The sequence below is a fragment of the Tribolium castaneum genome, chromosome 10 (genome assembly GCF_031307605.1).
Source record: "Tribolium castaneum strain GA2 chromosome 10, icTriCast1.1, whole genome shotgun sequence".
Classification (NCBI taxonomy): Eukaryota; Metazoa; Arthropoda; class Insecta; order Coleoptera; family Tenebrionidae; genus Tribolium; species Tribolium castaneum.
Genome location: NC_087403.1, coordinates 8,826,437 through 8,842,699, shown reverse-complemented (window position 1 = coordinate 8,842,699; position 16,263 = coordinate 8,826,437). Strand labels below are relative to the sequence as shown.

At 31.9% G+C, this 16,263-nt stretch overlaps 1 protein-coding gene and 1 long non-coding RNA gene across 4 annotated transcripts; one reads left to right on the top strand and one right to left on the bottom strand.

Annotated features, from left to right (window-relative positions):
• Positions 1–8,451: 8,451 nt before the first annotated feature.
• LOC103314514 (mucin-2) lies at positions 8,452–11,638 on the bottom strand. Of its 2 annotated transcripts, none has more exons than XM_008200802.3 (3): positions 11,472–11,638; positions 10,485–11,426; positions 8,452–8,680 (listed from the first exon to the last, which is right to left on the bottom strand). In XM_008200802.3, exons 1-3 carry the CDS (start codon positions 11,509–11,511, stop codon positions 8,514–8,516), a joined length of 1,149 nt encoding a protein of 382 aa, XP_008199024.2. In that variant the 5' UTR covers positions 11,512–11,638; the 3' UTR covers positions 8,452–8,513. The 2 variants fall into 2 exon arrangements, with proteins under 2 accessions (XP_008199024.2, XP_064215440.1); XM_064359370.1 differs by having other exon boundaries at positions 11,475–11,638.
• Positions 11,639–11,763: 125 nt separating this feature from the next.
• Positions 11,764–14,408, top strand: LOC107398112 (uncharacterized). Of its 2 annotated transcripts, XR_010335631.1 has the most exons (5): positions 11,764–11,791; positions 11,853–12,425; positions 12,512–13,066; positions 14,044–14,161; positions 14,215–14,408. It is a non-coding gene; the product is annotated as an uncharacterized LOC107398112 (long non-coding RNA). The 2 variants fall into 2 exon arrangements; XR_010335630.1 differs by having other exon boundaries at positions 11,853–13,066.
• The last annotated feature ends 1,855 nt before the right edge of the window (positions 14,409–16,263 follow it).

Sequence of the window (16,263 nt, the reverse complement as noted above, 5' to 3'; positions counted from 1 at the left end):
AAACGATGTACACGTAAAACGTCCCCGTCCTCGCTAGTTCCGTTAATGTCGCCAGAGGCGCAGTTGTTCCATTACCGTCAACTTTATTAAACTTTATTAAACTTTATTTAAAAAAATTTCAAAGTTTTACTGATTTGCACTCTGTCCCATAACCTCATAACGTCATAACCTCATAACCACTTGTATGTCCTTTCACAGCAATCTATCCAATGTTCTCTAAAAGAAATTTTTTATTAATTTTTTTTAAAAGGGTGAGTTTGTTATTAAAGTGACAAAATTAGCGCAAATATTATTTCAGAATCTATTCATGGCAAAAAACGTTCAAAATTTGAACGAGAGGGTTCGAGATTAACAATTTTCAAAATATCAATGATCATAAATCAATTTCGTGATTCTCGACAACAAATCGGTCAAAATTTAAAAAAAAGTACATGGTTGTGTAGAAATTGAAACCAGCTTCAAACTGGTGTGTAACTCGACCCATCTTACCATTTAAAATTTTGAAGGGGTGTTGTAGTTATACATAGTCGAATTTTTTTTATATATTTTTGATTAGACAGTGTCCCAAAAAATTATGACGTTATTAATATCTTTTTATGCTACAATTTTTTTGTGTTTATTAGAATACCTACCCTTTTAGCTACTCACACGTTCGATTCGATTCGATCGAAATTGATTTCACACCTTTAGTTTTAAAAATTAATAAAAAATACATACATTACAAACAGTGCTATTTTCATAACATTGTGAGTAGGTACGTGTTTAACAAGATCTAGCAGGCTTATTAATTAAAATTCATTGATCTGAATTACTACAGCAGGTTCACAATTTACTTCCAAACTTTATAAAATTCAGAGCTTTTTATTTTACGTTTATTTTTAGGTCACACTTTTCTTTTTCTTACTACAACTCTAACGTAAATCCTATTTGACAAAAACTCGTTCTGTCAACGACAAATGATTCTAATGATTAAGAGTCGAACATGGTTAATGTATTTGGCATATAACTCCAAATGTGTTAAGATTTGCAATAAGGTTGTAAATAACGTTTCATTTTTTATTCCTCATCGAGCAATATAAAATAAAAAGGGTTGGAGGTAATTTCGAATTTTATTCATTAAATTTGTCAGTACAAAGCAAAATTTTTAGTGAATAATCCTGAATGTGTTAGGATTTACATTGGGGTTGTAATGAGAAAAAATGTTTGCTTTCTAATTGCTCATCGAATGGTATAAAAATAAACAAGAGTTCCCATTTGAAATAAGCAAAATAAAAAGCTCTAAAATTAAAAAGGTTTGGAAGTAAATTATGAACAGCTTTAGTAATTCAAACGTAGTTACTAATTAATATAAGTCTGTTAGATTTTGTTTAACACGTAACTAGTAATACTGTTATCAAGAGAGCACTGTTTGTATTTTACAACTGAAGATGTAAAATGAACTTTTTTGCTCTTATTTTTTTAACAGTAATTCCTCAACCAATTTAAAAACAATTTAAGGAATATGTAAGAAGCTAGAAGAGTATCTTAATAATTACAAAAAAATAATAGCATGCCATTAAAAAAATAGTATGTCGTTATACTTTTTTGGGACACTCTGTATAATCAAAAATATTTTTTTGAAATGCGTCCTGGAGTATAAATAACATCTACAAAATATTAAAAGTCCGAATTTAATGATAACTGAGCCACAGAAGACGGAATAAATTTCATTATTTTTTGACACTTCTCGTAGATAATCATGTCTCACCTTTTTTTGATTCAAATAACTAGCCATTTTTTAATCAGTCAAATTTTATTTGACTGACAAACCACGGCATTGTTTTGATACTTTAAAGGGAAATGAAATTGTTTTCATAGATAATTAAGTTTTGCTAGATACTAGAATTTCTAGATCTAGATATTAAGTTTTTCTAAATACGCCGATTTAGTTTAAAGCAGAGAAAAAAAGAAAATATAATAAAAAAGTTTTAGAAAATGTTATTTAAAAAGGTTTATTTTTTTATTCTTGATTTATTTTATAAGAGGTAATTGTTTTTTGTTAATTTTCTTGTGTTTAGGTTTCGTATAAAGTGTTTGTATGCTAATTATTAAAAAAAAAAACAAAAAACAATTGCCCATAAAACAAGAAAAAAGCCTTTTGTGCTTAATTGTCAATATTATTTCAATTGTAGGTACTACCTAAATTTATTTTTTTGATATATTTTATTTCATTGTTATTTTTTAAAACTGAAACATCCGTCATAACTCTGAGGTCTTTATTAAAAGCAAACTAATATTTTAGGAATTATGAATACAATATAGGTCCCAGTTAAATAAAAAAGTAGGATATATAACCCAACATATACTATGGCATTTATACCATGACCTGTCTTCTGCCATCACATTTCATACATAATTTTTGAAGCATTTTAACACTGACGCTAAAAAATAAATACTTGTTTTTACGTAAGAACACATTTTTACAAATTAAATGCGCTTCTGTTTAATGCTACAATGTTTTACTAAACCTACCAAATGCTTTAAAAAATCAAGTTATTTTACACGATAACAATTTATTTTATTTATAAGTTGTAAATTCTCAAATTAAAATAATAATAACAACAACAAACTTGGGGTGCTAAGATAATGAAACGTTCATTTCGTTTTAGTACTAATTAAGTATATAGAATTTTTTGAGTATTTTTTTATTCTTTTTGTACTTTAGTACTTACTTAACAAAGGACGCATAAAATTTGAGGCCGATTTACAAAAAGCGAAGTTAAGATTTAATTCAAAATTAAACTTAAAATTAAGTTGCTATTTAAAATGTTTTGACAAATATCAAGATAATCTCGAATTATTATTGTTTGCAATTTGTTTGCAAAAACAAACTACTGATATTTAGGATTTACAAAGAATTTCCCACAATTTTTTTATTTAAATTTTATTTAAATTTTTCAAGTAGCTAAACAACTAGGTTCTGAAGTTATACAGGGTGTCAGTTTTTCGAGCTCCACCATGAGGATTTCAGTTATTATAAGGGATGCGAAGTCGGTTAAGTTAAAGGCAAAGTTGCGCATTTTTATGCTAAACTATTATCAGAAAGAAAATTTGATGTGTCATTTTCAGTTTTTGAATTAATGATTATAATTTGTAATTTTGGTTTTTAATTTTTAGCGAAAACTAAAAGAATTAGACGTTTTTAAGACATTCTTCAGGACGATTTTTACACAAAATCTAAATCTGACAAGACGTTCTTGATGTCAGAATTACATCACACAACTTTGGTTTTTCTTATGGACGCCATATTTGATATACTTGTATTTTTGAAAAGTCTTTTATCTCTGACTACACCGATGTATCGCATGCTTTGATCGAATTTTAAATGCTGACTAAAGAGTGTTTAATCAACTAAATTTTGACAGTTCTATATACGAGTAGAATTTTTATAACTTTGTCTTGTTTTGTTTTGCGAAGAATAGACTCCTAACTTATTATGTCGTTTAGTTTTTAAATAAGTAATCTTGGCGAAAACGTGAACCTTCCAGATCCAAATTCAATTAAACCTCCAAAATCTAGTTTGTTTAAAAACAAAATTTTTGGGCTTTTTTCCAAAGCACTCTTCGCAAAAATGCTTTTTTCTCCATTTTGATCAGCATGTAAGATTCGATCATATTATGTGATACATCATTGTAATAAGGAATAAAAACACTTTTCAAAAATACAAAAAGCGAATATGGCTTCCATAAAAAAAACTAGAGTTGAGTGTTCTAACTCTGACATCAAAAACGCTTTGGAAAATACGATGACAAAATCAGATTCCTTGAAACAGGAATTTTTTTGACTTAAAGTTGTCTAGTTCTTTTAGTTTTCGTTCGAAAAAATATAAACGAAAATTACAAATTTCCGTTTTTTTTAATAATTCAAAAACTAAAAATGACACATTAAATTTTTTTGCATAAAAATGCGTAACTTTGATTTAATTTAACCCACCTCGTATCACTTATAACAGTTATAACAACTGAGATCCCCATGCTGTAGCTTGAAAAACGGACACCTGTATAATAACACTAGTTCTAGTAAGAGAAGTTGGCAGTTTCAGTTTTTGATTTCTTTTGAAAAAACTGTCATTAAACGTCACAGAAAATCCATCTTTGAGGTGATTCCCAATTAATTCCAAATAAAATTTAAACCCAAGCTTTATGTATCCTTCGGTGAATAATTTTTGGTATAATGTTTTTTTCATTAAAATTTTTGTACTTATAGATAATTTTTCCCGTAACATTGTACCTATTGTTTGGCTCTTTATCACCAGATCATTACTGTCGCAAATGCGCATCTTTGAACTAATTTGGCACACACTGAGTCTTATAATAAAACAAGTTCTTTTGTACTTTGTCCAATATAAATAGCCACGAATTATTTTTAGGGCATTTTCAGGGAACAAAATTTTTATAAAGTCTAACATACGAACAAGCAACTGAAGCACTTATCTTTCCTGTTCTGATAATTCCGTCAACAAATTTGAATTTTTTGATTGAGTTAATGTGATAGTCGTGTTTAAAAATTTTGACTGATGTGACAACTGGTTGGTGTTGTTGGCACCTTCACAAATTCTATTTACCAACTTCTAATATGCAAAGTCATTTTTCTATTATTTTAACGCCACGTTTTCGAATGACGTGGTTACACATAAGTTGCTTTTGTCTGCTTAATTTTATATACGATTTCGAAATATGAACACACTAACATCAAATTAGGTTTAGTAAAATGTAACAGCTTCATAAATTTGGATGTTTTTATAACAAACAATAGCATATATTTTCAGTGTCGAATCAAAAACATGTTTACTTGTGTTACATTTTGTGACATTAAATGATTATTGATTAAAATCGAAACGCCGTTAATTTATTTATTGAACAATGCGTCATTATTCTTCTTTAAATATCCGATAAGCGGGTTTTATTATTATTATGGGTAGTTCGAAGTGATTGATGTTGCGATTTTACCGATTTGGTGTCTAATTAAAACCCCATTTCCAGGTAGCTGCAGCATTTTCCTTTAAAGATTGTTTGTTATGTTATGAAGATCATAAAGTGAAAAATAAACAAATAAACCGTCACTAATCACTAAGTTGTGATTAAAGAAATGAAACAATAATAATTTCTAGTGACGATGAAACGCAAGTAAATATACCAAGAGTCAAGTTCGAAAAATAGCTCATATAAAACACATGTTTCGTACTGAGGGAGCCCGTTTTTTGTACATTTGGAGTCTTGCTAATGATATGTATGTAGAGTTTATTTTGAGACACTGAAATGCGTTACTTTACTAAATTAGACTTTCTTTGTTGATTGAAATTTCACCTATTAGCTTACCATAACAATATAAACAAATACACTCCAATTTGAAGCTTATTCAATGTCTTTCTAAATTTAATAAAACAAAACAAAACAAAATTCAAATTATTCCAATAATTTTTCCAAAAAAAGATCCATTTATTTTAGAAATGAGAATTTGGACTTTGATATGTTTGTACTTTGTTTTCTAGGTGTTAGTCTTAAAAGTTGGAACTAAATAGCTAGACGTCTGGTAGTAACTCACTTTTAGTCAAGTAAAGTTTGTTCTTTTTGTATTCATTCTTATCAAGTCAGAATTTTCGTGGTTGCATGCGTTTAACACCTTTTATGTGCAAAATTATCTTTTTAAGGTTTCGGTAAAATTTCAACAATTTTTTTTCATTCGTATCTGACTATTGTTACTATAGGCTTCTCACGATCAAGAACAGATAATTCACATCAAACTCTATGAATCATTAGTGCCTTCCAACTTTAACTATGGTCTTATTATTTCTTTATTATTCATGTTTAGTTCTGGATCGCTATTTTATTCGAGAAAAAGTGGACGTCCAGTTTCTGTGAGTAGTATTGCTGATCTCTCATACCCAAGTTTGAAACAGCAATATTTGAAAGATTCTACAATACAATAAAGTTATACAATTCCTGTCATTTGCTTAAAAAATATTTTCGGTCAATAATTTTCGCAATAAAATAAAAGTATATTTTTCTAATCTCTGTTTTTTGCTTTTTGTTTGTTATTTTTTTCTTGTTTTATTTTCGTCAGTAGTTTTTCTATTTTTAGTAATTTTAGTTTATTAATCTCTTTTTTTTCTGTCTACATATTTATTTCTTAGTTTGTTAAGGGGATTACGTTCGAATAGCAATTATTAAACTTTGAAGCCGGAGTTTTATTTACAATTCTAATAAAAACGACTTATTAATATCATTATTATTATTATATTTCAATTTCTCTTCACATTTTTCCATTGTTTTTTTTTGGGCCAGGGGCCCCCAGGTAACTTAATCCGTCTCTGGTGGAATTAAATGTAGCTTTTGGAGAGATTTCAGCTGCAAAGGCTAGGAGTTATTTTCAGAAGGCCACAAGTACTCTCATGGCTCACACAGATTTGATTACTTTTTGAGAAAGTGTTAGCTTTTCTTAGTATATTGACGGCTAGTGTTAATTGACTAATCACTAATCAGTAATCATTCGCCATTTGTTTTTCGTATTTCACACTTCAGTACAATAACCCTTAAACTACTTAGTTAAACTTTCCCCTGATCCAGAAGTGTGTTTGAAAGCTTATGTTTGTAAATTTAATTCGGATTTAATCGTCTCCAGTTTTGACTAAAAAAATTCATATTGGATGTTTCGTTTAAGTCGCTGTTAACACGATGACGTTCGTGACGTTATTTTGGTTCGAAGGAGGAAGTAAGAATTGTGTTTAGCGCAAGCGGCGTCGCGACGTCGGAATATGGGGGCAGATGTACTCTCTCGTTTCTAATTATCTCCCGAGTAAAAAGAGTTGAAAATTCTATTTTGGTAAAACCACGGTTAATAGATCCAGCTGTTGGACGTTCATCAGCTTTAGAAATCGAGATTAGTTGACGATCAAATTAAGATTTGATTTGCCACTTAAGCCACACTTTACTATAAACATTTTTTTGTAATAATTACAACAAAAGTTTGGCCAAAAATCCAAAAAGACGCAATTTCTAATTAAATAAAATTATTGAATTTTTTCATACCTAAAATAACATTTTCCAGTCGAACAATCGAAAATTTTACAAAATTTAAAAAATTGAACTTGAAACGAAAATTCTTTTTTGAAAAATTGTGTTAAACCGGGCAGAAAACTTAGTAATTTAGGTCAGGTCAGGTCAATTTGCAGCAATTTTTGCATATTTTGTGCGTTATACCACATTAAACAATAAAACGAATCGAAAATGATACATCTGTTTTACCATTTTTGTGTTTAAAATAACAAAATAACAAAAAATCGTTGAATTGTATTGAAAATGGTATACTTTTTTTTTCTTCTTAATTGTTTTCTGTAAAAAGGATAGCAAACATTATTAATTTAATGTAAAATGTAAAATCAAAAGTATCGAGCGGGCCATTAGCCACAATCATGTTTATTTTAAGTAGGCCATCTACTTGTGCGATATCACATGCATAGGTAATTGCTCCAGATAAATTTACCTAAATAGAAATAATGGTTGGAATTTGTTTGCAGCCTAATTGTCATCCATCATGAGCTGAAATGCAAAAAATTAAACGTCCCCTCCGGAAAGGGTCTTATTGTTAGTACACAGCAATTAAAACGCTTGTTTAAGTGTGCTTTTAATTTCCTTATAAAGATAACAAGTTGTCAGGAAACGAGCAATAGTTTTCGGAAATAATCAAGTTCCGACCCTTACAATTCACACGCACTACATGAAAAATACATAAACTGAGGGGAGAAGTGGGCGGTTTTTAACGCTTACCCTTGCTGGAAATGTGATCAAATTGGACGGGACTTTCTTATAAATATCATCAATAATTTGAAGGCGTTTATATTAGTTGTGTTTTATTTACGTAATCACTAATCAGTTATGAAAAGGCCGATTTTGTTTAACAAGCTTAATGTTTGCCAAAACGGGTGAGAGCAACGAAATAACCTTTTTAGTGCGATTTAAAGTTGTATTAAAGGGGGAACAAATTGAGTCCAGTATAATGACCAAATGAAATAACATCGAACTTTTTCTGTTTTAACATTTCGTGCTTAGTATTCGATTAAATATATAGATAACGTTGGACATTACGAGCATATGAAGGACAAATTCAATCCAACAATTTAATGCTAATCTCCTATCTATTACCTGCCCGTATTTTCTGTCGCACTCTTAATGAATTCTCCCTTTTTTTGGATATTGCTCATCAAACTGATAAATCGTCTGAATTTTTCCGTGCTCTGAGATATTTGACGTCGCAGTAAATGTCGGAAAAAATTAAGTTAGTGCTTGAAATTTTTAAAAGACTGCGTGGGCACAAGTTTCTTGGCACAAATCCGTCGCTAAAGATAATACTTTGGTTTCCACATATCAATAAATAACGAGTTTTTTTTGTCACCGGGAATTTGGGAACACACAATGATAAACAAAAAGGTTTATTGTACAAACACCCTACACCAGATTTTCAACCAATAAATATTTTTACGTTGTGTTAACAATGTCACGGACTCGTTTCACAATTGCGTTTTTCGTTGCTTCGTGCGTATACCAGTCGAAGAAAGGCACTTGGTATTGGTACTTGTTGGGTCCAATGGGAGGGCCGTAAGTAAATGACACTTGGTCGGTGTTGCCATTCGATGGGCCATAGCCTAAAATTAATAAAAATTATTATAATTGTAGTGTCACTACTTTTCATATATTTAAATACGCATTTTAATTACAGTTAACAAAAATTTTTCGGAATATTTAACTCCACTCTGACCTCTCCTAACCTGGCCTGACTGAGGAGTAGGGACAGTAGGAGAAATCAAAAATTGTTTATGGTATAGTTGCTAAAATCTGTCTTAATATACAAAAATGAAGATTCTTAAAAAATACGAAGTGCGTGACATGAGCCCTTGGGTGCTTTCCCAATAAATTTGATAAAACCACTAACTTAATCATTTTTAGTACCTAAAAGCTGTCTCAATATACAAAAATGGAAATCCGTAATATCAGATTATATCAGTAAAAGAAAGTCACTGACCTAACCTGACCTGACCTGACCTGACCTGACTGAAGAGTAGGATGGAGTGAATATTTGGAAACTCGCAAATTAGTCATAACGTAGTTGCTAAATACTGTCCTGCTATAAAAAAATTAAAATCCGCAAAAGTATACGAAGTGCGTGGCATGAATATATAGGTGATATCCCAATAATTTACATAAAACCATTAACTTGATAATTTTTAATACATAAAAGCTGTCCTTATATACAAAAATGGAAATCCTTAATAGTAGAAAACAGTCTGACCTGACCTGACCTGATTGAAGAGTAAGGACAGCAGTAGTGTGAAATGAATATTTGAGAATTCGAAAATTGGTCATGACATAGTTGCAAAAAGCTGCCTTAATATACAAAAATAAAAATCTGTAAAAAAAGTGCGTGACGTGAACCACTGGGTGCTTTCCCAATAATTTAGATAAAACCACTAACTTGATAATATTTAGTACCTAAAAGCTGTCTCAATAAACAAAAATAGAAATCCGTAATAACAGATTATATCAGTAGAAGAGAGTCTCTGACCTGACCTGACCTGACCCGGCCTAACCTGACTGAAGAGTAGGATGGAGTGAATATTTGGGAACTCGCAAATTAGTCATAGCATAGTTGTTAAATGTTGTCTTACTATAAAAAATCTGCAAAAGCAAACGAAGTGCGTGACATGAACATTTAGGTGCTATCCCAATAATTTAGGTAAGACCATTAACTTAATAATTTTTAATGCCTAAAAGCTGTCCTTATATACAAAAATGGAAATCCGTAGAGTAGAAAACAGTCTGACTTGACCTGACCTGAACTGACCTGACTGAAGAGTAGGGACAGTAGTAGTGTAGATGAATATTTGAGAATTCGAAAATTGGTCATGACATAGTTGCAAAAAGCTGCCTTAATATACAAAAATAAAAATCCGTAAAAAAAGTGCGTGACGTGAACCATTGGGTGCTTTCCTTATAATTTCGATAAAACCACTAACTTGATAATTTTTAGTACCTAAAAGCTGGTTTAATATACAAAAATAAAAAGCCAGAATAAGATTATTAGAAAGTCTCTGACCTGACCTGACCTCATTGAGGAGTATAAGGATAGTAGGAGTGAATATTTGAGAATTCGAAAATTGGTCATGGCATAGTTGCTAAAAGCTGCCTTAATATAATAAAATAATATAAGTTATATTTATTCTTCGACACTGTCAAAATTTACGGATTTTCTCCTGTGTAAGAAAGTTTTCTCAATATGAAACGACAGATTATTTTTAACAGATTTGATGCAATTTTAAGCCTTGTTGAGTCTAATTCGAAGAATAAAATGTTGTATTTAACTCTATTCAAATAGAGCGTCCGATTTACACTCAACCTCGTTAATAAATAACTATTAAATTGTATTTTGTTACATTTTTAAAAAGTAGTTACCGTAAGTCGTATTGGTGGCCTCAGTCGTTGGCGAAGGCATCGTAGAATTGGTAATAATTGTGGATGGTTCGGTTGTGGTGGTACTGGTAGTAGTAGTCGTTGTGGCGGCTTGTCTGACTATTACAATTTCAGTGTTTGGGTTAAATTTTTCAGTGCTTGTTTCAATTTCCACTGAGACTTCGTTTCGTGTTGGTACTTTGGTTACTCGTCTTGTGGGACGTCTCCGCTTATTGAAAAACCTGGTTGTTGTTTCAAACGAATCGTAATATTCGTCATCATAGTACTGTTCAGAAGAATGTCTGTTTACTTGTGGCCGTCGTCTCCTGTTCGGTTGGTACCGTTCAGTATAGTCCTCGTAACTGTCGTAATATTCAGGAGGTGGTGTTGTTGTTCTGCGACGTCTTTGCGGATATTTGTTACGTCTTGTTGGACCTCTTCTTCTGCTTCTTTGAGTCGGTTTTCTGTTCGTTTTACGATTAGATTCTGCAGTTTCTGGTTCTTCAGTCGTAACAGTCGTTGTACTTATCTCCGGAACAACAGTTGTTGTTTCTTTAGATTGCTTATGCACGTTGTTAGATTCAGCAGGGATTAAATTTTCGTAATTATTAGGATCTTGGGTCGGATAAGTATAATCGTCTCGATAGTCATTATCATACCCTGCCAGTAATTGCTCACTACTTACAAAGGGAGCAGCTGTTGTTAAGGTAGGGTAAGTCTGATAGGAGGGATTTTTGACCGGGTACCAATGAGGATTATAAGAGTGATAGTTGTAGTTTGCTAAAGGTTTATAAGAGGGCAACCACGGACTTGGATCGTAAGTCAGATGAAACGGGAAATAAGACTCGTATTTAGCCGCCACAACTTTTGCAAATAAATTCACCAAAAACAGTCCCATCAAAGGGCCTAAAGTACGCCCTTGAGTTTCCACCATATTTTCGGGCACTAAAAATTTTTCTTACTTCTTTAAAATACCAAACTAATACTCACTACTGTTCGCGGTCGAATTAAATACTGTTGAATCTTTCATCGTTTCGACTCTCAGACTGAAAAATTTCCCAGTTATTATTCACAGGAGAAAGTGACAATTATGTGGGTATTTTTTAATTGCTACCCTCATGAAAATTATCTAAAAAAAAAGGCGTTCATGGATTTAGAAATTGAAGATGTTGTGCGGCGCCATCTAACGAAGCTTTGTGAAAGTGCAATGGAAAGGAGAGAATCGTATTGTGCTGCCCTCTAAAAATCAATACACCACACATAGAAAGTAACACCATTCAAAATGCATCTATCTAGTTATCAATTAAAAGGTGACCAAACGTACTGCTTTAGATTAGATCATAGCTTTTTTTCTCCTGTTCTATGTTTTAGGATTTTGCCACAAAAATGAAACGCAAAAAATTCTTTTAAATAACCGACTTCTTGTTGATCATTAAAAAATTTAGAAACACGTACCGTCCACTCGTAACGACACATTCAATTTTAGTTTGACTTGCATAAAATTGAGGTATGAGGTATGTGTTTATTATACGAGAAATATATTGTATAATAATAATAGATTTATTGCCATCAATAAATAATACATGGCGCGTCATATAATTATGTACATGTAAGTGTATATGGGACAATACATACATTTATTTTAAATCTGGAGGGTTATCCAGGAACTCTTGGATAGAATAATAACTCATTTCTAATAGTGCGTCCTTTACCTTCTTCTCAAACAGAGCCGGAGCTAGTCTCTTCATCGGGTCCTGAAGCTTGTTATAAAGCTTCGGGCCCCAATGGTCAATGCTGTGCTGTGACACTTTAAGCCGATGGTACGGTGTTGAGAGCGCGTCAGCGTGTCTTGTGTTATGCTCGTGATATGAGCCATTCTTGATGAACTCGTGGAGGTGGTTGTGGACGTACCTCAGACAGCTCAATATGTACGCGGAAGGGATGGTAAGAATTTGTTGTTGTTTGAAGGCTGGGCGGCAGCTTTCCCGATAGTTCATTTGGCACAGGATTCTGATTGCTTTCTTTTGCAGGACGAAGATCTTGTCAGCATCTGATGAAGTACCCCATAGAAGTATACCATAGGTGGCTTTGCTGTGGAAGTTAGCAAAGTATGTCACCCTTGCAGCTTGGGGAGTTGAGATATTCTTGATTCTTCTGATACTGAATAAAGCTGATGCTAGGTTTTTGCAGGTTTCCTGAATGTGGTCCTTCCAAGATGCTTTGCTATTTAGGTAAAATCCCAAGAATTTTACCGATGTGACGTTGGTGGGTTTTGAAGATATAAATAGTTCCTGAGTCTTGTCTCCATTGAGTTTCAGTTTATTTGCTGTGAACCATTCATTGGCATCTTCAAGGATTTTTCTCATTTTTGGTTTTAGCGTATCCTCTGTTTCTTCTTTGATGCAGAAGGAAGTGTCGTCCGCATATAGACACTGTCCATCCACTCTCATATTGATAGGCAAGTCATTTACATAGATTATAAATAGCAGTGGACCGAGGATTGATCCCTGGGGCACTCCACACCTTGTTGGCAGAGGCTTTGACCATTTTTCATTCCATTTTACTATCTGGGTTCTATTTTCAAGGTAGGACTTAAAAATTTCTTGCGTGATCCCTCGTATCCCATAGTGTTGTAATTTTTGTAGAATCAACTTGTGTGGCAGGGTGTCAAACGCTTTGCTTAGATCGCACATCGCTACTTCTACCATTTCTCGGTTATCTAGGGCTCTTGTTATTTTCTTGTATAGATCCAATGCTGCAGTAATGGTTGATCTACCACTTCTATAGCCATGTTGTGACTCACTAAATAAGTCATTTTGCTCAAGATACTTCATTAAACGATTCTTCAGAGCAGCCTCGAAGACTTTTGAAATTGTAGGTAGAATAGAGATTGGTCTAAATTTGTTGATGTTTTCTACTTCGCCTTTTTCTTTTGGAACCGGAATAATTTTTGCCACCTTTAACTCGTCAGGAAAGTATCCTTCAATAAAACTTTTGTTTATGAGCATAGTAAGTGGATTTGTAATTTCTAGGAGTATTTCTTTCAAAAATGACGTAGACATATCGTACACATCTTTGGAGTTTTTGCATTTTAAGGATCTTATCAGTCTTGTGACCTCTTCTTCACTAACAGGCGCTAACCAAAACGATTTTGCATTGCTTTTACACGCCTTGAGGAAATCACAAGGATCTTTGTCGATTTTTTTTATACTGTCTGACGTTTTCTCTCCTATCGTGGCAAAGTAGAGATTGAGTTCGTCGGCATTCAATTTGCATTCTTTGGTATTGCTTGTCTTCGTTTTTGTATTGATGATTTTCCAAATGGCTTTTTGCTTATTATCAGCATTGTTTAGGATATAAGCGTTGTAGTTTCTGTGGTTTTCTTCAATTTCTTGGAAGTAGCTGCGTTTATATGACTTGAAGACCTCAGCTGATTGTTGGCTTTTCTCAACTCTTGCTATTGTTTGTAGAGCTTCTAGTGTATTTTTCATACTCATGATTTTTTTACTAATCCACGTAGGTCTCTTATTGAATTTTGGTTTATTAATTTTTTCTTTTCTAGGGAAGAATTTGTCAAAGGCAGCTGTCAGAGTTGTATGGAAGACAGTGTAGGCCTCTTTTGCATTACGGTGTTTGAAGACACGAGCCCACTCAATTCCGGTTAAGTACTCCTTAAAGTAGTAAGTATTCTGTTCATTTATTCTTCTGTATATATGTTTTTCTGGTTTTCTAGGTTCTTGCACTGGGTTCTTAATCTTCAGGACTTGACAGTAGTGATCAGACATGCACCAACTTTTTGTCTCTTTTGAGAAGATTTCTTCTATGTTAATATTTGAAAATATATTATCTATGCAGCTAGAAGAAGTTTCAGTTGTTCTAGATGCCTCTCTCATTAGTGGTTGCATACCATATGTTGGCGGAAAACAAAGTCAATGTATTTATTTAGAAAAGGAATATGCATTTAAAAATTGAATAATGTGTAACGAATACGTGCGAAATATCTGGCAAAATTACAAAAATGCTAAAAAGTTTTGTATCGTTTTTTAATAGCTCTTCAAGTAATCAGTTGTGAAAAGACAGATTTTGCTTAACGAGCATAATGTTTGACATAACGTCTAACGTGTGAGCGCAGCGAATTACTAAACAACAGAAAATTTTATTGTCCATTAATTCTGTATAATATTAGGTGTTTAGCAAAATTTCGCCAACAATTTTTGCATTTTTTAAGCGTTGGATCACATTATTAAGACAAAAGTACAGTTTTTGTAAAATGGGGCTAAAAAAACAATAACTTGAAGCGAAAATGATAAATTTTCGCCTGCGCTTTGAGAATTTCATTCAAGAGGCTAATACAAATCGAAAGTTAAGAGTAAAAAATTTTCCAATTGTTCTTCGTTATTGATAAAAATGTAAATAATTAGCTTTGTGCTGTCTTTTCAATTATTTGTATAACATAATTCATTAGTTGATGTTTTAGCGATGTTAAAAGTTTTTGAATAGTGACAAGTATTATTAATTTCCTTCGGCTTTATATGTTTAAAATGATACGATACCACTGCATTAGTTAGTGCATTCGTGATATTGTCGATATGTTAAAAGCTTGGTTTTAAATGAGATGTGTCTATGATAGCAGTGCCACTGCTAGGGCATATGCGAAAAAGTTTCAAAATCGCATTGTGGCATATTTTGTCACAATAAATATAGTAAATTAGCTTTTAATAAAATTTAATATCTCAATTTTAAATTTAAGGTTCTTGTCAATAACTCGATAACGAAGTCCATTTAGACAATTTTCCACTCTTATCTTTTGACTTGTTTTAGACTCCTGAAACAAATCCTAAATAAACGGACGTCAATTTTGAAACTCCCTTTATTATTTCATCATTTTTGCGTTATAATTAAAGTTTTTCATCCAAAAACGCAATAATTCAGCAAAAATTCGTCAAAAATTATGTAATAAACCAAACCCTGTCAAAAATGGTGTTATTTCTGTCTTTTTCAGATGCTATATGGAAAAACCCAACATTTTGACAAAAATAAACTAATAAACCGCCGAATTAGTTTCAAAATATGTTTACCTTTGTTTTTTTACCAACGACCATGTACATTTTCCAGTCAAACAAACGATTAGTTTACAAAATTTTCTTGTAAAATATTTAAAAAATCTTAATTTTATAGCGCTTATACACGCATTTAAAATAAAAACTCATTTTTTCGCGCGATTTTGTAAAAGGGAAGTGATATTTGTAAATTACGTCAAGTCAGGTCAGGTCAGGTCAAAATAGAGCAATTTTGCATTTTTTGAACATTTAGCCACATTATTAGGCTGAAAAAACTATACTTAGAATCGAAAATAATATAATTTTACTATTTTTGCGTTATAGTTTTTGGTTTTTCATTCAACCGCAATTGTTTAACAAAATTTTGTCAAAAAATCACCAAACCATGACAAAAAATTGTGTTATTTTTTACTTTTTCATGAGCTATATGAAAAGCTTTTCGTCCAAAAACCCAAAATTTTGCTAATGGTAAACCAAAAAATCGCCGAATCAAACATGTTATTTTTTTACAAAAGATCAAGTATACTTTTCACTCGAACAATCGACTATTTTTACATAATTTTGTTTATCGAGGTTTTAAACACGCATTTGAAATAAAAAACAATTTTTTGCGAGATTTTGTTAAACTTGAGAGACAAAAATGCAGCAAAGAGTCAAAATACAGCAAATTATTAAGTTGAAAACACAATTTTGTGAAATTTTATTAAACCCAGCTCAAAAAA

What these genes read in the sequence shown, in the direction of transcription:
- LOC103314514 (XM_008200802.3), bottom strand. Translation starts at nt 11,511, where the DNA reads ATGAAAGATTCAACAGTATTTAATTCGACCGCGAACAGTA. An exon ending in TAATTCGACCGCGAACAGTA is followed by an intron (nt 11,427 to 11,471) that starts GTGAGTATTAGT and finishes AAAAATTTTTAG; the next exon opens with TGCCCGAAAATATGGTGGAA. An exon ending in GGCCACCAATACGACTTACG is followed by an intron (nt 8,681 to 10,484) that starts GTAACTACTTTT and finishes TATTAATTTTAG; the next exon opens with GCTATGGCCCATCGAATGGC.